General features: G+C 36.6%; 1 protein-coding gene across 4 annotated transcripts in view; it reads right to left on the bottom strand.

The window, feature by feature from the left end:
* CCDC148 (coiled-coil domain containing 148) overlaps positions 1-24483 on the bottom strand; it is a 117306-nt gene that overhangs the window by 30694 nt on the left and 62129 nt on the right. For all 4 annotated transcript variants that reach the window (XM_072418191.1, XM_072418190.1, XM_072418189.1 and 1 more), the window contains 4 exons: positions 23552-23647; positions 23293-23471; positions 11351-11489; positions 6126-6332 (listed from right to left, as the gene is read on the bottom strand). In XM_072418191.1, the coding sequence (XP_072274292.1) occupies positions 6126-6332; positions 11351-11489; positions 23293-23471; positions 23552-23647 (621 nt within the window). The remainder of the gene's footprint in view (positions 1-6125; positions 6333-11350; positions 11490-23292; positions 23472-23551; positions 23648-24483) is intronic.

Below are 24483 nucleotides of genomic sequence, written 5' to 3' on the forward strand. Positions count from 1 at the left end.
AATGTTGTTTGGCAGAAAACCATTGTTGGCATAGGGTGCTTTAGGAATATCTACCTGGATGCAAAATCCATGGTTTATAAACTTCTAGCCTGGATAGATAATGTGATGCTAAGAATATGGAAAAGGAACTACTGTGTTCTTGCAAAACATACAGCTGGAGGGGAAGAAATCCACAGCCACACACTGAAGTATGGAATCCATTATTAATAGCACATAATGGACGTCTGATCCAGCTGAATGACTGCAAGACCCCCATCTCTCCAGGCTTTAGAGGGTGGCCAAAGGTGCATCTTGAATGTCGGCTGAGGAAGGGGTTGTTATTTTGGTTGACTTAGGAAGAATTATTATTTTGGAACATTTGTATATTGTATAAGTCACTTATCATTTTCATTATGCTAAGGGCAGGGTTTACAAAGCACATGGAGAACCTTTTCACACCATCATGAACTTCAATAAAATCCAGGATGAATTTCATTACAATTGTTAAAGGTGAAAAAATATAAAGCTGGACAATATATTAAACACACATAACATTGTGGTTGTTTATTTATGAATAGATCATTAAATGTCATTTTAAAGTCAACTATTGTAAATAACAGAATTTGACTTGTTATCAGCCTCTTATAATTCCTTGCACAAAAGCATACAGACTGAGAGGGAAAGCGGGGACTGGGAAACAGGTTGGTGTGCTGTATTTATATAAATCACTAAGGAACATGCTGACTGATTGGGCCTGATTTGTTAAAGCTCTCCAAAGCTGGAGAGGATGCACTTTCATCAGTAAAGCTGGGTGATCCAGCAAACCTGGAATGGATCTCATTAAGGATTAAAAACATTTGCCTAAAAAAAAAGCTAAGGACTTTTAGGAAATCCATTTCAGGCTTGCTGATTCACCCAGCTTCATTGATGAAAGTGCATCCTCTCCAGCCTTGGAGAGCTTTAATAAATCAGGCCCATTGAACAGATGGAGGACCTCTTCAGTGTACTGTTGCTCCTTCACTGTCCAATTATAGTCTTGGAGACTAAAGTTGTATCATCTGCTTGGCTGTTCTTTGGGTCAAGGTTGCACACATCCAAGGACCAGACAAAAATACAAATCCCTTGGCAGGTAAAATAGCAACTACAACTGTTAGTTTGGGGTTTCTCTTTAATACTACTATCTTTAATATCGCCTTTACTATCTACTAAAAAAAAGTACATTGAAAACTAGGTTAATTAGTTGAAGACTAGCATTGGTCTAAATCTCTCATGACAGGTGGAGGTGGGAGCATATGTGCACTTTAAAGCAGACCTGTCCCCAAGCATTGCCCACAGAGCTTAATCACCTTCCAACACACCAGCTTTGTTCATGACTCCCCCTCCTGACTATTAGTCCTCTTTATATCCATATGCCAAAAAGAAAAAGAGGGAGTGGGTAGACTAGAGTCAAAGACCATGCAGGATAAGTACTAGTCTGCCTATAGTAGATTTAGTAAAAAACAGAATTCTATTAGGTAGGACATATTTGGTAGAGGATGGTAGGAGACACCTAAGCTCACAGTGGAAGTATAGTAGCATATGATATCAAAGTAGGAAGCAAGATCGTGTCTGGGCAGGTGCTGATTGACAAGCTACATTATTGTGAATCAGCAGTCACAATGATAAAAGCCATGCCCTCTGCAACATTTTCTGTTCTGTACTCTGGTGCAAGCAGGCACAGCCTACATCAGAGTGTCAACTCTGCTCAGAATTCAGGAGCAGGGATGCACCGTTGCCAGAACATCAAGGCAAGCTGCATAAGGGGACTTTAATGCATTATCAACATATATTTAGGGGATTTTGCAGGGAACTTTAAAAAACTGTAGGCGCAAATGCACTTATGATCTGGTGCTGCAGCATATATTTTTATAATTGGAGGCCATAGTTCTACTTTTAGAAATCCCTGACTTGTAAATACCCCACTGGAGATGACCCACTGGACTCTCTTATCTATTTGGGTACCTGGGCAGTAGCGCAGTCTGCATATGTAATATATTGTCAGCCCATTCTTTATATCTCTCCGGCTGGGTCCCTGGAAACCTCCTATGACGTATGGAACCTCTGCTAACTGCAAATTCTTCTCTAAAAAGCCTTTGTTGAATATTTTCTAACTTTTTTCTTAATGTGATATAATAATTCACTTTTTTTTTTGCTTGAGGTGAATTTCAAATAGCTGCCGGTAATTAATCATGGGCTTTTTGTAATTATATTTGATTTTTCATTCACATAGCTCTTTTTATAGTGCAATTATGGAATTATAATCATAAAAATTAATGATTAATTCTTTCTGAAGGTTAATAAATCCAGGCAAATAACATGAGAATAAGTGAAGTGTGTCAGCCAGATGTCATGGATTATGAAGAAATTTCTGCTAAAAGAGACACCGTTGGAGAAATCCACCAAGCGAAGCTAAAAGGGACCATTACTAACAAAAGTTTGTATAGCAAAAGTTAAAAATAAAAAGATTCTCCATTTCTAACAGGCCCAGTAAAGGATATCACCATACCATGCCACTATTAGTAGTAGGAATGTGATCCATGCATGGGCCATAATGCTAAGGCATTGGTGGTTCTTTATAAAGCAAGCAGCTGCCCTCACCAAGATCTCTCATACCTTGGCGATTCCATTGCACCTAGCTCCAAAGCAAGATTCTGTGGGCAGCAGCATTTTGCAATTATGATCTACAGACTCTATTGATCTGTACCCAAGGCTCATTTCCCTGCTGGAAAAGGGAACATAAAAAAAAAATGTTGTAATTTCTGATAATGGAAGCAAAATGAAGCTGGTTGCATTTAATTTGAAACCTGACTTGCTATTTTGTCTGCTTTTATCTGTAGAGGCCCCCATTTAAGGCTCTTTCTAAAGCAAAAAAACAACTGTAGAAAGAAACCACTGCTAATCAAGTGACAAAGGGCATTGCACATAATCCGTTTGGGTTGCTTCCCTGCAGTGTAATAGTTTTGGCTGTTACAACTAAGGTTTAGGAGCTTAAGCTTCTAAAGCTGCCATGGTGGCATGCAAACAGGACCCTATAATGACCATGAATGCTATTTAGAAAACTACAAGACAAAACCCAACAAAACTCTTGGCTGAATGGGCACAGTTTTGAACAGACACAATCCTAAATCTTATGGGAAGTCCTTCCAGACCTTCGATATAATACCCATGATTTGGTAATGGGATGTCTAACAAGCTTTTATAGATATGATTAACTAGAAACAATAAAATAATCTACACCCACCTTATATACAATAAATAGTGCCAACCCCAAAAGGTTACAAAGTAAGCAAAAACGAAGAAAATTTGGGTTTTTTGTTGGCAAACACACTTTTATTGAAAAATAGAGTACCAAAAATAGATATATGTTCAAACATCAATGTATACAATATAAATTATTTCATTAAACATTCGTGGTCGGTTGGCCCCTATTTGCAAATTCATAGGGTGCAAGACCTTAACTATACAGCAAAAGCCCTAAATCTTGTAGAGGGAGTATAACGTCTTTAATCCCAACGCATTTCGCCTCTCGGCTTTCTCAGGGGTATTGTGAGAATGTTAAATAATTTAGTAGGGAGTTGCGGCTGGAAAAAAAAAACACATATTAGGGGGGAAGAGTCATTGGTTCTGGTGCATATAATAAACCTCCTTGGAGTGATAAAGTAGTAGCATAAGGAGGCAAATGCCTACTAGATTGTAAGCTCTTCGGGGCAGGGTCCTCCCCTCCTGTATCACTGTCTGTATTAGTCTATGATTTACAATCCCTATTTAACATGCAGCGCTGCATAATATGTTGGCGCTACATAAATCCTGTTTATTATTAATAATAAGAATAATAATAATAATAATAATAATAATAAATGGGTGTCTGTTTCCCAAAAGACTAAACCAAGGTAGTGGTGATAGAATTCTTGGTGGTGTGTTTCAGGGGGTAAAATGCAGAGAGGATGCAGCCAGACACAACTCCAACTTTTCTTCGTTTTTACTATTCTTTATAGGTATGATGCCAACTATATAGTGTATGTATGAAAAATTCAGTCTTGAAGCAGGTAATTTATGCTACCTTGCATGAGAAGTGTACCTTTTAATTTTAATCTTAAGCTCATCATAATGCATACAACTAAATAAATTATTGCAAGTAAAGCATTGAAGCTAATAAAGTTGTTTTACAGAGATCTTGCTCTATTTGACTTGGAAAAAGTAAAGTTTCTCCACAAAAAAATCTCTGCATTCAGGTCTTTACTTCATGTGACAAAAGCTCTCTCGTAATTTGGTACTGGGAACAAAAAAATGAAGGCCTAGGCCGACAAGATTATTCACACCTTGCAGAAAATGTCATGTCAAAGGAAGCTTGTGAAGACTTCAAAGTTTCAGAGCTCTCACCTGTCTCCTGTACAAGGAGTACTTTTGTTACCGCCTACGGTCTTTTATTCATCTTGACAATGGGTATTTTTTACATGGCAGAGTTAAGATCACATGTACCTTATTGAACCAAATTTTCAGCAATCTATTTTCTGGCTAAAAAAATAAAAAAGTCCAGGGAAACTAAATTCAAACATTAGAAAAACCTGTGCAACTCTGTGAAATGTGTGATTCTCTCTATATGTTTAAAGTAAAACTCAAGTCTCCTGTATGATAGTGTACCAAATACAGTTACTGTTTATTGCACTGCCTCCTTAACTAAACAAAAAAAAATATAGACTGAGTACAATGATGCTGTGATCAAGACACCAGTATTCACCTGAGCAACCAGCAAGGATTGCTGAGTTTCACTGCGAGCAGCTCCCAGGTTGCAGAACTCAGACCCACTGAAGCAAGCACTTAAAAAGTGATGTACCAGGATAACAGTCAATCTCAAGATCATGGAGAAGCCAAAGATCAGGATGGGCAGCAGGCAGTTACAGCCCTGAACAGGCAGAGTTGGTAACCAGTGAAGAAGGAGAAGGTATGTGGGATTCACAAAAAAGCACTTGGGGTCACAGGAAACACATAGATCACACGAGGCCCTTGGGGTCACGGGGAACAAATGGGGTCATGAAGGTCACTGGGGCACTTTAGATTGTAGGAAACAAAACCGCAGGGGACTCAGCACTAGGGCAGTAATGCATTGATCGAATGCCGCTTACCCCATTGGTGAACACCGCTTACCAATAAAATGCACAGCTCAATTGGAAGAGGCAACTCCTGAATGTCTGTGGGTACAGGACTCTGGGGCGAGACCCAAAAGTGTAAATAGCCATGTGCAAGAGAGTCTTGGATCGCAGAATGGTTTTAAATATATATTTTTTAAATACCATGTGTCTTATTATTCAATAATTTATATACAGTATGCAAGCTGTCATTGCCTGTTTGCTTAAGGCACCTATTTTTAACCATGTCTTCATTAGCGTAGTCAGTAATTTGAGAAGATCTGAGCTGTGTTATAAAACTACAAGCAACCTTTTTTTTCTGATGTAGCTCACCAACATATAGTGAATATATTTTAAAATTGATTAATATTATTAAATAGTTCATATTTACAAGGGTGCAAAAACATTTTAGGAGGATGGTAGGGTGAACCTCAGGCTACTGACAATGCCACTTCTCTTCAGCCTATAGTTTTCCCATTCACTGATATTACTGCTAGGAGAGGCAGACAAGCTGAATTAATAGACAGACTGGTGAATAATACCCTAAGCTTCCTAGAGTGTCAGACCCGGCCCACTCAACCTTACTACAAATTCAGCCTTTACCATACTCCTGACGTACAAGTCTTTCTTTCAAGAGTCTAGCAACCATGACAAAATGTTGACCAGTTAGAATATTTTAGTTGGTAAATCCCAAAGACACAGATTATTAAGATACCGTAATCATATGTACAATCATGTTCTTAATATTTATACTAAAAATTATGTCAACAAACTGACCTCAGTGACAAGTTTAATTCCTATCACCAAATTTTACTTTTATCATTTTATTTACTAAAATAAAGCAATCATAAATGCTGTCAAAGTGGCAGAAGCATCAAAGGTATAGGTGTGAGTTGTGGATCCTTCATATTGGAAAGATTTCTGGGGGTAGCCACCACTTTATGTCTTAGGTATTGGACAATATATTAAACTACCACTTACCTTCTCTTTAAGTTCAGAACAAATTTGCTGTTGTCTCAACCTGTCATTGGCCAAAATGAGTTCTGCTTCATATGCGGAACATGCTTCTGCGATGGTCAGAAGTGCCTTCATGACAAAATCTTTCTCATACCGAGTCCAGCTTTCCATCAAAGCTTTTTTTTGATCTTTTGCAAAATGAGTCAAGTCCCATATCTTTTCATGGTTCACCTGTAAAGTGAGCAAAATACAAGTAAATGCTAAGCACTTTTCAATCCCACTCAACCAGGCTTGCAATGATTTAGAGATTTGCTCCACACATAATGTGATAACAAGAATGAATGAATAAGATTGTGAAAGTTTCATTCAAGGATACTGTACATTGGCATTTGTCATTTTCATTTACCTTCCAGGTATATTTGAATATTATGGAATGTGGTATTTACAACTGGAATGGAATCACATAGAATAGTTACTGTATAATATATTGGGTCCCAAATTGATCTTAGATGCCTTGCTGCTTATATATTCAGAGCAGGAGTTCAGTCGCTGAAGACTCTAGACACAGTCCGTTATTATCATACCAGCCTTTAGCTCAGATCTCCCCTTTAACACTAGACCTTTTTTTTTACCTAAATTGGTTTACAATATTGTAATAATGTGTAGGTAAACTTTTATCTTTACCATACTTTCAATGTTTGGAAAAATATGTAGCCAATAGCTACACAAAGTGAAGCCCATTTTCTACATATAGCCATAGGCCTAATGATAAATCCAGTCTTACATAGAAGAGAATAAATCTAGTTAGTAAGATACAGCTGTATTTTTGTCAGATTTTGCTTATTAATACATGAAGCCACACTAAAGAATACCCCTATTCATTTTTCAAGACACATTTCTAAATGGCAATTTATATATTTATATTTATATTATTATATTTATATATTTATATTATATATTTATATATTTAACAATATGACTCATGCAAAAATCAAAGACCACTTTTACCATCCCAGCTATTAGGGAGCTGATCATTATAAGTGAATAAAATTGCCATGGAAGTTTTGTTGTCGAACATAAATTGTTTAGTACAGGTCCCAACAGTCTCAACTGTGGCTCGCCCCAGTGTTCTTCTTGGACAGCAAAGGTTTTTTCTTGACCTCACTACTATCAATTTAATCAAAGGATCCATGTCCTATTATCTCTACTATTGTCAGTCATTGCTTTGTCTACTTGTCTGAAACCTGTGCTGCTAAGAATTAGTTTGCCTGCACATGATTTGCTGACTCTGCTAGGTTTTTTGTTTGTTCTCAGTGGTGTAAGGACACCAGAACCTTTCTTGTTTGTCAAAAGTGCCCCTTATTCAAATTGGGTCCACCAAACTCCAAGACAAAATCCTCAGTAAATCATGCATTCAAATCATCATTATAGTATAGATTCAAAACCTAAAACCATACATGAACCTATGCAGTGTAACAGTAAAATATATCCCATTCAGGCCTTCTTAGCCTGTAGACTGAGAAATAAAAGATAACGTTGCTTGGCTACAGTGACAGTACACATATTTGGTGCAAACTGAAATAGCATTTTAAGAATCACATCCCAAAAGTGAGGCATAGTGGTGAAAATCTTATGGTCTAGAGTTGTTTTGCTGCTATAAATAGTGAATTTGAGGTCATTAGGCCTAATTTACTATAGTCTCCAAGGCTGGAGAGAATCTGGGTAATCCAGCAAAACTGGAATGGATCTGATCCAGGATTGAAAACATTTGCCAACTAATAGCAATTGATTTTTAGGTAATCAACTCCAGGTTTGCTGGATGGCCCAGGTTCGCCCATGATGGTCTATATTCTCCAGTCTTGGAGAGCTTTAATAATTTAGGCTCATTGAGTCAACTATAAATTTTGCATCATATGAAAGTGTGCTTTATGAGAATGTGAGGCCATTAGTCCAAAACTTAAAGTTATGATGATAAATAATCTAAAGTACACTTGCGTTCTTTTTCCACAAATAATTTTTACACTTATAGATATTTCTGTTAAATAAATTATTGAAGGCACAATTTCACTGTGTATATCACCTTTAATTGTAGGCACTGTTTAAATAGAGATCTAATAATTGTTGAATAAAATATGGTAACATTGTCAATAGTTATTATGAGGTGTAGATGTTTTTCAGATATCTGTACTTTGAATATTGTATGGTAACTTTCATTTCTGCTTTGAGTTTGGTATTACCTAAGTTCTTGAGTATGCAATATTTTATGTGTTATGCATTTCAAAGTACTAATATACATTTGACAAGTCCTTCAGATGTATTATAAATTGTTTAATGTTTTTTGTTTCCAAGGATACCTCAAGTTAAGCATTCACAAACAGAGAATTTTTAAAAATGACCCTATTCAAAAGTGCATGAAATGCATCTTAACATGTTTTTACAGATTTCAATCCTGGAGAATGATCACACATGACAGCCATTCAAACTACAGAGTGCAGTTGTTTTTAAGCACAGTAGCAGATGATTAGAAGACTGTAAGGTTATATTATTGTTTTCTACATTTTCATATCAAATTATGTTTTTATTAATAGCTTAGACTGCATTTTAACACAAATAGAATTCACAAGCATTTGTTAAGCTGTAACCAAAAGTGTTGTATTGAATTGGAACATTAGTTACCATTATTTAACAAAACATGCTGGAAACAAGGTTCTGATTGATGAAGGGTGTCTGTATGTTTCAATAAATACTCATTTCGTGCCTGCTAGCAAGTTTCTTTAGTTTGTTTAATTTACTGGGCATTTCAGTGTACAATCTTGGCATGCCTTGGGTACCACGACAAAATAACTACCACGGACGTGTGTGTGAGTTATGTCATCACTGGGCTGGCCAACCAAGATATTGGGGGAGGTGAATCAGAAAGAAGACTGGAAAGTTGCAGTGGATTTCAGTTCAATCTTAAGTTTCTAAATATTTTAGATTTATAAAGTTGAGTTAAAAAAAAAAGCTAAGGAGTTCCTGATTTTAATTCCTTAAATGAACTGTCAGAAGTATACTGGTTATGTTTGTAGATAGATCTGTATTCCATAGATCTGTAAACTTCAGTGCCCTGCAGTGCAAGATCAAACTGCAAAATTCAGAGCCCTGCAGTGCAAGATATGGCTGTAAGCCACACAGCCTGGTTCAGGAGACAGGAAGGATAATTAGACTGCTAGCTATAACCTGTTTAAGTGAACAAACAATTATATAAGACATTATAACTGTACTGGAATTTTAATATGTTACATATAATACATACTAACTACATACAAACGTACATTGGCAGCAATAGGTGAATGCAAAAAGGAAAGGGTTACACATACCTGCTCATTTCCTGATACCCTTGGGCATCAGATGCAATGTTAACAATAATACCATGTCTAGATGCTCCTAAAGATTGCAAAGTTTCTAACAATTGTCTTCACCCTTTCACTGCTATAGTATTGCTGGCATTTAATGGATTAGAATTTGGCCAACTATGTGGGCGGTAATAATTATGCCATTGTTACTCTGCCTGGAACATGTTCAAAAAGACTTGGTTGTGAATAAGTTATATATTGGTTGGCTCACTTTACTGCTTAATGACAACCCGCACTGAAAATTCATAACTATTACTGTAACCACCCACCTGGGATACAGAATAACTTCCACAATACTATACATAACAAGCAGAAAGCAAGTCACTAATGGCCAAGAGTTTCATTAAAGAGGAATTTATAATACATAGCAGAAAATACAGAGAACACAATGTACACTATCCTTAGTAAAATGCTATAATGCATTATCAAACTTTTCTAAAAAAAAAAAAGTGCAACGGGTACAATGCAATAATTTATGACAACAAATCAGAATTCATCATGTTCTCACTGCTTCTAAAATAAATACATTGGGTTATTATGCTAATTATTTTTAATTTATCATTTTTGCTATTTGTCTGCCTTGTTAAACTGTATGTTCATTTGTTTTCCTTTGTTTAAATACAATTGCGAAAAAATTCAATCTGATGTTGAGTTTTTACTGCTATGTGGCTATATATGTCAATTGTAATGTAATTATATATGTAAATATTTGATGTAAAATTTTACACACTTTGTAATTACTAAAATATTTGTCATTACAACATTGAGGGTAAATCTCTGTAAATTATAGGTACACATGGATAGGTTCTGATCGACCCTCAATTAGAAAAAAAACTTTCAGATCTGAAATTATTCAGAAGCACAATCTAATTTCAACCAAATAAATTTCGTATCCTTGATCAGTTGTGAATAGATCAAAAATATTAGTAAATATCAATAGAATGTACATATATTGTACCATGTGTACCAGTGATTGATAACATCGAGCCAATGTTCCGGTCACTTTTCTAGGAAAACTGTTGCAAGGGATGCAAGGTATGATGTACGAACTGTTGATTACCATGTGGAAAGTTGATTTGATCAGTCAACTGAGTGCAAAACTGCCAGCAGATCTAATCGTGTGTATCGGCCTTTAAAGGGGTAGACCAGTGTTTCTCAACCAGGATTCCGTGGAAGATTCCTTCAAAGGTTGCTAGGGGTTCCTTATGCAATGAGCAGTTTGTTACTCTGAGTTTTAACAAATTCTAATTATCTATTGGGCTGTCTGTAGGGGTGGAAGCCTTCCTAATGGCCCAAGAGGCATTCTTCCAACTGACCACCACATAAATGTATTGTGAGTTGTGAAAAGAGTAATTTTAGCAGGGCTTCCCTGAAGACCTGAAAGTTATTTCAAGGGGTTCGTTCCCCCATGTTAAAAAGGTTGAGAAACACTGGGGTAGATGCTCACTCACTCCTGCTCTTCAACTTCCAATCACAAGCTGCAGCGAGCCCTGGACCAGGCTGTAATATTTGGCTACCATGAAACAAGAAAGCAGATCCAGGACCTGTCTAAGATATCTGGCAGTGATGCCTTGAACATTTGATTGTCTAAGGATTTACAATTTCTTTAGAAAGTAAAACATTTCCCATATTTGTAATCACCTGGTTATTGTGTAAGAAAAAATACCATTAAATGAAGATTTGCAAGATTAATAGCGTGGACTAGCCTTCCCCCAAAAGCAGTGACTTTTTTAAATGCATGCTGCACTGGAAACTATTTTCAGTATAAGTTCAGTTTAAAGTTATGAAACAACTTTACCCTGAAGTTTAATTCACAAAAAGACTGAATGTGAAGAACAACAATCAATCACTCACCAGCTCCTGTCTTGGTTTGTGTGGAAGATGTCTGGATATCATATCCAAATACAAAGTTCTTCTTCTTGGAAGATCATGGGGATACTGGCTAATAACTGACTGGAGAATCCAATGGTCCTCTTTACTCCATTTACAGTTCCTGGAAAAAATATAGATCTTAATATTCATTATGTTTGTCTTTTTTAGTGATATTGTTATGCTTGAATGTTAAGCTTTGTAGGCAAATTGAGATTACACTTGCATATTGAGCTCATTACAATTTTTGTAATATTGTGGTGTCGTTTATCCTTCTCTAAGTCAGATGCCACATTAGGAAAGAAAAAAAATAGTGTGTACCAGCCTCTAAATGGTAGACACTGTCAATGACAGTCTATAGTTTTCCTCAATGGGAATACCAATGAGAACATAGATGTGTATTATTATTATTATTATTATTATTATTAATAATAATAATATTATTATTATTAATAAACAGGATTTATATAGCACCAACATATTACGCAGCACTGTACATTAAAAAGTATAACTGCTTTCTGCTTTATTATACTATACACAACTTAGCCACAGAACAAGCTTTCTAACATAAAGTCTTTTGCATTACCATCTATCTATTTGCATAATAGGAAAGCACTGCTAAAGGAAAAAATAGTGAGGAGCCTGTAAAACTCGTCCTAGCTGGCCAATTTTCTTCAGGTTTTTCTTTGATTTTCTTCAAGTGGGCCTGGCCAGGTCCATGAAGTAGCCTATGAATCTACAAAAATTTCCCAGTGTGATTAGGCAAACACTCTCTAGTACAGTGTTTCTCAACCAAGGTTCCTCCAGAGGTTGTTAGGGGTTCCTACACAGGCCAGCAGTGTAAAAAAGAATCTTCCTACTGATCACCACACTAAAATATAGTGAGCTGTGGATATAGTAATTATAGAAGGGGTTCCCTGAAGACCTGAAAGGTATTTCAGGGGTTTCCCCATGTTAAAACAGTCAAGAAAAACTGCTTTGGTACCTCTATGCACTTTCACATATTTCTTTACCAGAACTCTCTTCCTTTATCAGCTACATTATTTGGCAGAATCTTTACATACCAAACCCAGAGTCGTATGTCAGATGCTTGAAGTTGCATCTGTGGACCCCTTTGTTCCTACTATGTCCTGTGGTGACGGAATGGGAGGCAGGGGTATCTATTAAGCATTGGATACACCTGGAAATGTGTTGGATGTGAAAAGGCCATTGTTTTGGAAGAAAGAGAAGTTCCAAGGAAGGAGCAACAGGAAAAATCTAAAGTCTTTTCCTTGGGCAATCAAGGTAGAATTGACAATATTCATGATAAACTGTTTAACTAGTTTGGCTACAAATGCCTGGAACTGCAACTGCTTAGGAGTAGCTTGGGATGCGAAAAACAGTCTCTTTATCAGATGAAAGCCCATTTATGCAATGCCATGCTAACACATATTGATAGCGATAGAAGAGATGTGGGAGACATGTGGCATGTCTCTGAACAGTTTGTAATAAAAAGTAGAACAGTAAGGGCCCCTTAAACAAGCACAGCTGAGAATGCATGGGCTGCTGTTTGTTGGGTTTTCTATCACTGATTGCATTCTTTAATATGAATATACTGGCATTAGTAATTGTCTCAATTCATAGAAAACTGACAAGCTGCATTCCCATGCATACTGATTCCTATGCTTGCACACCCACCCATCGTCAATGTGTTCAAAGTCCACTTCAATGTACAGACAGGACTCATACATATAAAAGATGAGTAAGTACAAACAGCTTGAAGATGTGCAAGAAAAACATATTGCAATTAGGTTTTCAACAACAAAACAGCATCTGCTGAAATAAACGTGATGTCAACTTATTACAAAAAGGTTAAGCATATTCTACTAGTTCTCATCCTCCTACACATCTTTTATTGTGCAGCTTGGGAATTATAATACAGCCCAAGTCTTTGGAATATTTCTTATTGCTAAGCAATGCATTGGCAGACAAGTAGGGAAGCTAATCCCTGTTTATCAGTGCACGAAAGATGCTGCTACCCTCTTTGTTTTGCTGTACTAGAAAAAGAACCTGTCCCCCACATAACAACCTGGTACACACAAACATTTTGCCATCAAAGCTTTACTTCTGTCTATAAATGTTTTATTACATCTGCATCACAGAATGGAATAACTCCTACATTCTGATATGTAAAAGAGGGATGGATTTTATGGGAACCAGTGCTGTGCAACTGCAAAAATACAGGTTCACTTTAATCCTGCACTGTACAGATGTACATAGACCTTTTACTCCACCAACACTTGGTTTGGCAATGAGGAGTGAGAAGATGTGCGTGTGTTCCAAACTATGGTTCTTTATTCTCATGTGGTGAGTGATTGAGCAGCAAAACTATCATGTGGAAGGAAGGGAAGCAAGCTATTTACTCTCCATATCAGATTAATTTTTCTTTTCTGCTGAATGGACAAGCAAAAGTGTGAAAAAAAGCTATTCTCAGAGTGGATGTGAATATGAAGTGCAGTTATCACTTCCTCATGTCAGGGTGTCCACAGCCCTGCGCCAGTCCCCCCAGGATCTTTAGCAAGCAAGTCTGCGCCTGGGATGAGAGACTGGGTGGGTTCTGACATCATGATGTCACTCTGGGGGAAATTTCTTCCCCTTTGAGTGACACGGCTCCCCGCGCATGCGTGCGATTTAAAATTATGAATTTAGTGGTCTGTGAGGTCCGAAAGGTTGGTGACCACTGCTATATGTAGTGTCTACCAGCAGCAGCACAAGAGAAACTAATGGGGGCTGCAGTGAACAGTTCAGTACTGCTTACTGCACCCCTTGTCAAATTTACCTCTTAGATTGTAAGCTCTTTTTCTTAGATTGTAAGCTCTTTTGTAAGCAGTGTTCTCTCTTCCTCTTGTGTCATTTGTCATTTACCACCCCTTATTTAATGTACAGCACTGCATAATATGTTGGCGCTTTAAAAATACAGTTTTTATTAATATTATGATTATATTAAAGAACTAGTGCCGCAGTGAGAGTCTGAATGGTTGGTACCAGCCGCCGGGAGCCACACAAGATCCTGCTGCAGGTCTGAACCTGGCCAAAGTTAGCATATGCTGCTGAAAAGACCACCAATAAAGTAAACCTGTTGAGGGAATGTGCCTATAGTACATTGAGTACTATACAGTATGTATTTAAGAAAAACACAGAACACTTAGAAGAAAACAAATGCAGATGGATGGAAAATATACAAGCCCCATGTAGATTTAGTCCTTGAACCAGGGAGCTGCAAATAAAAGGAGTTAACCACATAGCCACTATTCTACGTAATATTGTCCTTCTTTTGCAAATAAAATAGGAATGATGCACAAAGAATTTCTGAATAATGCATGATATGAAACCAAAAATAATAGCCACATAGAACTGATTTTGGTTACATAGGCATTATGCTATTGCCCTCCCACGGGATCACATGGCTTAATTTACCTTACATAAAATGTATCTTCTTATAAGAAGGTGAAATTGAAATGTTACTACTTTTAATTTTCAACTTTGCCACTGTCTTCCAGTTATGAAAAGACCAAACGATTTGTTTTATTTGGTATTTCACAGCTTTTCATTACCACATTATTGTCACAGTGACATCCAATTTCCTAATGTATTCTCATAAAAGCAATGCTGAGAATTGACCACAATAATTCAAAACCAAACAACACTTCATGTTATGTGCTTTTCACTATCTGTGAACCTCTGATATGAAGAAAATATGAAAGATTTGGGTTAATGAGGTTCCAGGTCTGTATAAGTATACTTTGCTGCTTGCTATAGAGCCAAAAAACCTGGCTGACGTCTGCATGGATTTTTTGCTTAATACAAGTGGCTGTCCTAGGAATCAATTAAACTTTCGCTTACATACAACTGACATTAATTTTTTATCTGTTCTTGCCTTTTCTGCAAGCCATTACCAGATGTAATCCATAAATATCAATGAAGTACAGTTGTAGTTAAAACAGCATCTTCTTTGTATGGGTTTTTTCCAATTTTTGCCCTCCACCATCCCCCCCCCCCCACCTAAAGTTGTTCATTCCATTTTGTTGTCTCAGAAATATCTTATTGGTTGTAAGCTAAGCAGTATTCTTCTCCTTCCACTCCTTGCAGGGGACTATTGTTGTCCCTAATTAGTTAGTTAGTTAGGCACTACTGTCCTCCCCATTGGACATTACTGTTCTCCACCATATCCTCCCTCCACCATATCTATCCTCCCCTTCCCCCTGCTGCTTTAAACAGATACAGACAGAAGTCTGAAAAGCAAATACTGTCTATTTACAAGAGGCGTGTTCTGTCTTACTTGAATCTCTGTCTGCTTTGTGTATTTCTTCCAGATCTCTGCAGTAATCCAGCATGAAACTTTGCCCTTGTACTGCAGACTTCTATAACCATCAAGCCACCTCTAAATTGTACGGTGACTGGTATCCACTCCCCATGGCCTTGCCGGGCCCTTTCCACAATCAGCTTGGAAAAACTAAAAGCCATTGACTTATCTTTCTTATTTCTGCCACTGTGGTTGACCTTGACTGTTAATATTATGTGTCCTTTTTACCAACTTGTCTCACAATGGAATCATGTATGGCCTACCTTGAAAAAAAAAGAGAAAAGCCATGTGCTCCCACCCTTACCCCAAAATAATACCACCTTAGGCTAAAACCCATGTAGTACTTCTACAAATCTGATCCAAATCACGGCATGAAAAAACCTTTTACAATTGAGCATTAAGCCAAAACATCAAAGCAGGTGGCTTTGATGTAAGGTTAGCTGGCCCTTTCTAAGGAGTGTTTCCAGTGACAGATAAGCTTATGTGAATGAGAGTTGTGTTTCATGTTTGCAGCAGAAACTGCAGCAATGAAATAGGCCATAGAACTGTTCTACCCCCTAACAGCCCCGAAGCAACATGAAATTGTAAAGGAGTCGGATTCTGCACTGACGTCCATTGTTTCACTTTGCAGGTTCATACATCTGCTTCTGTCAGGAACACTTCGTCCTCCTACACGCCAGAAGAAATTGGCACAGTATGACTTCCAGGGCCGTCTTCACACAAAGACATCTAATTACTCTGCCAAGCCAAAGACTTTTAACAGGGGATTTCCACATGAGGAAAGAAAGAAATTGTTTTTTTTTAAAGAACCTAAAGGAAAGTATTCTCGAGGATGTTAAAGAAAAAAAAATGACTGGTAGACATGAGTAATATAATACACATTTAACTTAAATGATGTTGCACTGAACAATAATTACTCATTGAAACAAAAACTGAGGCCATAAAAAATCATGTAGCTGCAATGTGGTCCTAAAACAAAGGAAATCCAAGTGGCAGAAGGGTGTTTTTAAGTGTCATGGTTGGTTATTTCATTAGTGTCATTGTAATCTTTCAATTTAGAAATTACATGAATCTCAATAGTGGTAAAGTTTGAAAGAAGTGGGGGATGAGGAATCAGGCTCTTTAAAAATGTTTCTATGGGGACTAAAACAAAGGTAAACCATATGATTTGCCCCCTCTGCAGTGGTTTATATTCTAGGAGTTGCTTAGGTTGCAGCCTGCCCAGGACTCTCTTCTCAGCCTATATGACAGCACTTGCCCAAACCCAAAACATTAAATTTAGAATATTAATGTAAAAGTAGTAAGTCACATGTTGCTCTATATGAATAGATCAGCGGGGCATGACAGAGAGATGAGTATATGCTGCTGAAGAAGACTGCATGCTGTTTCCTCCTGCATGGTGCAAAACTGATGTGGTACATGATTTTTCAAAAGAATTTTATATCAACTTTTACTTCTTTAGTATACTGCTTTCTTGGTGCGAAAAATAATGCAACAGTTAACCCTAACCTTGTCACATAGCACCACTAACCCAGTCTATGGTGTGTGTCTGCTTAAAAAAGAAAATAATGTTATAAGTACTATGATAATTTAATTTCAAAGGAATGCAGAAATGATGCGCGCTGATTTTAAAGTGCATATTAGTGGGGATATAAAACCTAGAAAATACTGTATATTACAAAATGAGACCATCTATGTTCCTGTAGGACAGTTTCTAGTTTCAGGATTTTCTCTCCTGTATATAGTGAAATGTCCCATCAAATGCATTAAAAATCACAAGTGGATCATTAAGGTTGAGTTTATGTAAGCCTATTAGATTGCCCATTGAGATTCAAGATTCCACAAGGGTTTTTCTCTTCTATCATGAAGAGGAAGTTAAGTCACTTGCACTGCTTGAGTGCTTCTTTCCTTGAAGGACAGCAAACAACCAAGGTCTTACAGAAACCTATTACAGATATATATATTTATATATATATATATATATATAAATATATATATATAAATGCTACTCTCCTGTTTGTCAGCCTTTTATTTTAGTAATAAAGGGTTAAAATATTCTCAATGATTACTAGATGTTAAAAATATGGGTAGGACATAAACTGAATATATATCACTACATATCAGGGAACATGTGGTCAAAAAAACACTAGATACCAGAAAAATGTACAGCATACTATGCAGAAACTGACTGGGAGGATTTCCTGCCATAATGGAATCTTCAGGACATACGAACATCAACAATGACAGCCACATTAACCAACAACTGGTGATGAACTAGGGAATTTTGCATGTATAACTCATTTATTATTCAGCTTTGTAATTATAAGTAATGTTCTGATTAATGATGTTTTATTATTAGAATTACAATTAGCATCTTAATGTGGTTGCTTGGATGTTATTATTGGCAAAGAAATCTTTATGATGGTTAATAAATCTGAATTATAGAGCAGATTTTTTCCGAGCCACACTTGTTTAGTAACTTAGTATGTTGTTTTGCTCTACTTTAAATGACATGTTACATATACCTTACATAATATGTTGTTGTGGTTGACATGACACAACAAGCATTCACTGCTTCACTGTATTAGTAGCTGACTTTGTACCATACAATAACTGGAGTTGTTCTTTAATATAAAAATGTACGGATAAGTAATTTCTCTTTGTTCTGTATAAAGGTCAAATATTTGTTTTTTTTTCTATTATGTGCCTTACTCATACAAACTTTGCATTCTGCATGCTTATATAGAATAAATTCTATTATCAGATCCTTTACAATTTCCTTGCAAGCACATTTAGCAGAAACAGATGGAAAATGTAATTTTCCATTTAACTACCAATGTTGCTGACAAGATTCTTTTATGTCACAATCTTGCAGATTTTTTGTAATCCAATATTATTATTATATGACTTTTATAATTCATCCATCATCATCATTAGATGATTTGTCCTGCACTAATTTCAGAGACACAACACTGATGATCTTTTGATACAGATATCTGTGTATTGTAAAAGACAACTTAAAAAAAACTTAACAATGAACTTCCCTTATTCAGTACATGGAATATATCTGTGAAAGCATTTTGTTATATTTTCAGTTTAATAAAAAAAATACCTGTTGATATGGCCTGAAATCATGTAAACTGATAGTGTCCTGTGATCTATACCTTTATTAACTATTGTCAATTACATACTTTTCCAATAAATACATTATCACACCCCATGTAATTTGAAATAGGAAAAAAGAGTATTTTGAAGTCCTATCTTGTTTCTATTGTCCTGATATAGGAGGGCAGGTAAGAATATGTGAGGTATAGGGTTAATATCCAAAAGACATAAACAAGTGCATTATGAGGTAAACACGATCCTCTAGTCCCCAAATACACGGGTAAACTGATCAAATATAATCTCTTGGCAGCCAAAATAACCATAGCTAAGCATTGGAGGTCTGCTGCCCTTCCCATTGATTTTGTTAAATCCACACTGAACTGGATAATGGACATTGATAGACTTTTCAGGTATACTACTAAACTGGCAATGTTCCATATGGCATAGAAATCCTGGATTGGGTATGTATTCTAATGCTCACTATCTAAAGCTGGAGACACTTTACACGTTCCCTGTGATGTTGACCATCCCTAGTTTTATCCCCATAATATTGAGTCATTAGCACATATGCTTTAGATTTGGTATTTTCTCCCGCTATTCCTGGAATTCCCCTTTTTTTTTCTTATGTTATTTCTCTAAATGGTAATATGTTGGTATTTTTATAGGTCATTATGTTTACAAATATTTTATGTTATCTTTGTTATTTATGTTGTTACCATTATATTCATTTTATTAACAATTTTTGAAAGCAAGAATATATGGCATATGGTCAAGAAGGATAAAAGCTAGGTGAAGGGCACTATCTAGAAAGTATTTTGTAATTCAGCCCCCCTATTTAAAAGTAAACTAAATAAAACATTTCCCACTCCTGTGGGATTAAATTTTGGTAAAGACAACATTGAATTCCCATGCAAATATTGGGAAGCCTCTCAAAGATTTAATCAGCAGCAGTTTGTAAACCTTGGAGTTTTAGTAAAGGGTTTTATCCCGCTGACAGAAGTAAAAGAAGTGTTTGATCTGTGTGGATAGCAGCCAATGTAGACTATACATGGAGAAACACTTCATGCTAGGTTCTAAGAGGGAGACCAAAAAGAAAGATTGATGGGTGTTAGCTTAATAGGCCAGCCTGTCACCAATGGAAGAAAGACTGGATCTCTAAAGATAAAAAGATAAAGAAGGTTTGTTCTAACCAGGTATGAAAGGAACAAGATTTGTTGAGAGCTGTGCCCTACAAATATATGTATCCCAGTAATGGGGGGGGGGGGGAGTGGTAGATGAAAGAAAGGTTTTTAGATTTGGGTTAGTCAGTAGGACATAGTCACAGGACTGAGTGGACATTTAGCAGTATGGTTCAACTGCACTTATTATTTGGTACTACATTTTTTTTAGGTCCAGACAAATCAAAGTATTTTAAAAAGAACACCTATTTTCACATATAACAAATAAATGTCCAAATCTATGAAAAATGAGATAGGTATATTAAAAAAATATACAAGATACAAGATAATGAGCATATCCATGTCAAGTATGTTAATATTCCCATATTTTTCTAAATAAAAACCTAAAGTTGAAATCTGCTTTTAAATTCTGACCGACCCATTTTTCTTGAAAACCATTTAGAGGTAACTGCACATTCTTTCTCCCCACAAGAAAAGGCAGAGGTCTGGAGAGGGACTGTCACATGAATTTGCCTATTGATAAGCACAAAATTTCCCAATAAAGCAACGGATACCATAGAGGCAATAAAGGGGCACAGGAGCCTGAGGAATAATTGTGGAGGATCAGCTTGAGTTTAATCTAGTTTTATGAAGTTTGAAGCTGCTGATCTTGATAAGTGTCCACAAAGAGAAGTCAGAAACAGGCAATGATCAGTAACAATTAAGAGAGATGGGTTTCAAATCAACAGAGGGGTGCCAGGTTGGAGGTCAAATTGCATCCGTAAATGGCGGGCAGAAAGATTGTTGATGAGATTTCTGCGCACCATTCAGTAGCAGAAATGAGAACAATCTGGGTTGATAGAAGCAGTTATCCACAGGATAAAGGTTGGGTAGCAGAAGTAGCTGAAGACCAGTTAGAACTTTCTCCTAGTAATTTTGGGCTTTAAATGACCTGTGTAATGCATAAAATAGCCACACACATACAAATATGTTCCCCAGCTGCAGCTGTACTTGAAGGTCCATTACTAGTTAGCTATCAAGACAATTCAGACAATGATGCAAACCTAAGTTAAGTTACCAATATACCTGAATAAATTGTGGCATCATGCTGCCCTACAGCAATCAGTATCATTTTTCCATGTTGTAAAAGTAAATTGGTGCTGGTCATGGTGGGTAAAACAAATTAATTAAAGTAATTTTGTCCTTAGACAACAAACACGATCACTGAGCTTGGTGAAGATGGCTCCTATGCTACCTAATGTAATGTAATATTGCAGCAATATGGAGCAATATCTTTGGAGGAGGACAGGCTGAAGAAAATTGGAAAAGTTCTCAGCTTTGGCACTAGGAACTGTACATCTATTATATTACCTCATTTCAATTATATTAAAATATTAGAAAAGATTCTTCTTAGAATTTACCTATTTTGAGATCAAAACACCACAATACCAAGCTCTCATGAAAATATTACTTCTATATATTAATTCTACTTTCTGTTTTCTATACCAAAATCCATATTAATTATAGAATTAGTGAGCCTTTAAAATAAAATAAGGTATATTCTTGGTATTCTCCCAATAAAGCTAAAAAATATATCATACAGTCTTTCTTAACTGATGCAGAACTGGTAATTAAATTTCAGATTTTGAATTATCATTTCCTATAATGCTTGGGTATTAGCAGTAATGCTCTAATTTGTAGTAAGTGAAAAAGAAACAAGTTTTTTTCTTCATCTGGGATGCTCATGGATTACTTGAATACAATACTCACTAATCCTTTTTCAGCTACCCCAATGATGAATAAAATACTTTTTACCAAAAGTAAAATATCTTCAGTATCTTGACTTTCAAATAAATTGCTAATTTATCTTTTCTTTTTGATATAAAATGTAACCCAGAACTGTCCAGTGTTGTTCTGCAGTGTGAAGTATATATACAGTAGATAGGTCAAAACTGTCATGGCTTTGTGTCAATAGAAATATATTTGGTGAACCTTCACTACAAAAGAAGTTTGGTAACCCACAACAACCAAACTGAATTAGTTCATAGCAATCTAGTAGAATTATTCCTAAAACATATTTAAACCCAAAAAAAATGTATTTTTTGTAACTAATTAGTCCTTAGATGTTCTGATGCCATTAGTTGTCTTGTTTCAGGCTTGTATTCCTTTATTTTTGACTAGTTATTGTGCAAACACACATCCTGTCATTGGGTGGCTATGATCACTTCACTGTATCTGTGGAGAAGTCATGACTCCTATCCTGATTTTGACTACAAAGATGTCAGGAGAACTCATAGTTTACGAATGAGAGATTGGAAGGGTGACAGAACTTTGCATTAAAGAACTGATTTTTCTATGTTGCAGTTGTGGGAACTAAACCCTGCGTTACTCACCTGTCCCTATTCCTTCGCAGATGCTACCATATTCTTCTCTCCTCTATTTCTGTAGAGGATCTTTGGCCATGTTGATTGGCTGTGCCGGGGTGATGTAACTCCCAGCACATGCAGGGGAACCTGGAATTGCTAGGTATTCTGGAAACCAAAGCTGACACTCTGCAAGCACAGCTCAGTTTTTTTTCCAGCTACTCAGAGGGTTCAGGCAGGTAGGAGGGATTATTGAAGATGGGACATTGCCCGTCCCTTACTGTAATAATGACCTGCCACGTGGTGTATTTTTTAAAGAGGAACCTTAGTTCCGCTTTAAGTAACATTTACAGGTCTTGTCCTTTCCTCAGACAGTGGGGCTTATTTATTAAAGCTCTCCAAGGCTGGAGAAGATACACTTTCATAAGTGAAGCTGGGTGATCCTGCAAATCTGGAATAAATTTCTTAAAATAATTTTCTATTTGTTAGCGAATGTTTTCAATCCTGGACCAGATCAATTCCAGGTTTGCTGGATCACTCAGCTTCACTGATGAAGGTGTTTCCCATCCAGCCTTGGAGAGCTTTAATAAATCATGCCCAGTGACTGAACATGGAAAGGAGAAGCATTAAACAAATAAGCTTAGTTTTTTTCACTCTACTATTTCTATCAGAGACTTGGACACTGTAACAAAACTAGCTCCTTGTGCTGCTGCTATCTCCGCTCTGAATTTTGCAGTACATGAATTAATTTAAAAAAATAATTGTAATGATATATTAATGCAGGACTGTATTGATTTGTCTGCCTAGCTCCGCCTAGAGCTCAGATTTAAGCAGTAGGGTAGCCTGGTACACCACAGCTATGCAAGTCCTAAGGAGGTTGAACATGTTCCTAGCATGAAGCTGAAGGATTTCCACTGGAATGTCTATATAATGTCTACTGAAAAGAATAAAGCGTCTTACCTGTCTATATGTTTGAACTGTTCATCAAACTCCTTCATCTTACTGGTGTAGAGGTCAACAAGCTGCTGATATTCACTTAGTACAGAGGACTTCAAGTCTGGATAAGGGCATTCTACCTCCTGAAGAATAACAGGGATTTCCCCAAACTGATCTGAAATTTCCTTTGAATGAATAAATGCCTATGAGACAATGAATTTGAAGTTAAATATCTATTATATCACTATGCTCTATTTTTAAATCACAATGCCTATTTTCTTACCGAAATGTCACTTTTCAAAAGTTCTTCCTCTAAAGCTCGCTGCTCTTGAATTAGTTTTTCAATTAACACATTTTGTTGTCTTTTCACAGATTCAACCTATGAGTACAGAGAAGAAGAAAATAATTTGACATTCCAGATGATTCAGTCGGCAATTATAGTATGACAGTAAAAAATATAGAAATACTATCCTGTGGTTATTGCTAAGCGCCTAACAAGGGCTAAAACACAGCACTGCCAATCCTGATATATAAATACAAATGTAATATTGGCTTTGGGAGAGGACTAAGAGCTTTTGGCATGGGGTCAAAAACACCCAACTGGTCACTTGATAGTAAGGACATATTTCAGTAGGTTAAGGAAAGTGTATCATGCAAAGTTTGCTGTGTTGCCACAGTGATTGGTGGTCATGGTTAAAAGTCAGTGCTCCTAAAGGACATGGTTTAATGCAGTGTTTTTACCAGGGTTCTGTGGAACCCCAGGGTTTCTCCAGAGTTCACTAGGTGTTCCTTAAGCAATCAGCAGTTTGTACCTCTCAGGTCAGTTTACCTTACACCAATGATCTTTTTGGCTAACAATCTTCCCAATGGCCAGCAATGTAAGAAGCATTCTTCCCACTAACCACCACACTAATGTACTGTGAGCTGTGGATGTTGTAATTATAGTTGGGGTTCTCTAAGACCTGATAATTAATTTAGGGATTCCTCTGTCTTAAAAGGTTGAGAAACACTGGTTTTATGTCATATCATCCAGTATCAGCTCCCTGCAAATTGCAGCTCCTGCAATTTGGCCACTTAAATCCTAAAGCTGCAAAGTATGTTGGTACTGAAAAACTTCACTTTTGCAGACCCTGTAATTGCAGGTCTGAATGGTGGCCAAATAGCTATATAATGTTTACCAATAAAGAGCCCAGTTTCATTATTATATGAAACAAA

The sequence above is a fragment of the Pyxicephalus adspersus genome, chromosome 7 (assembly GCF_032062135.1).
Source record: "Pyxicephalus adspersus chromosome 7, UCB_Pads_2.0, whole genome shotgun sequence".
NCBI classification, from domain to species: domain Eukaryota; kingdom Metazoa; phylum Chordata; class Amphibia; order Anura; family Pyxicephalidae; genus Pyxicephalus; species Pyxicephalus adspersus.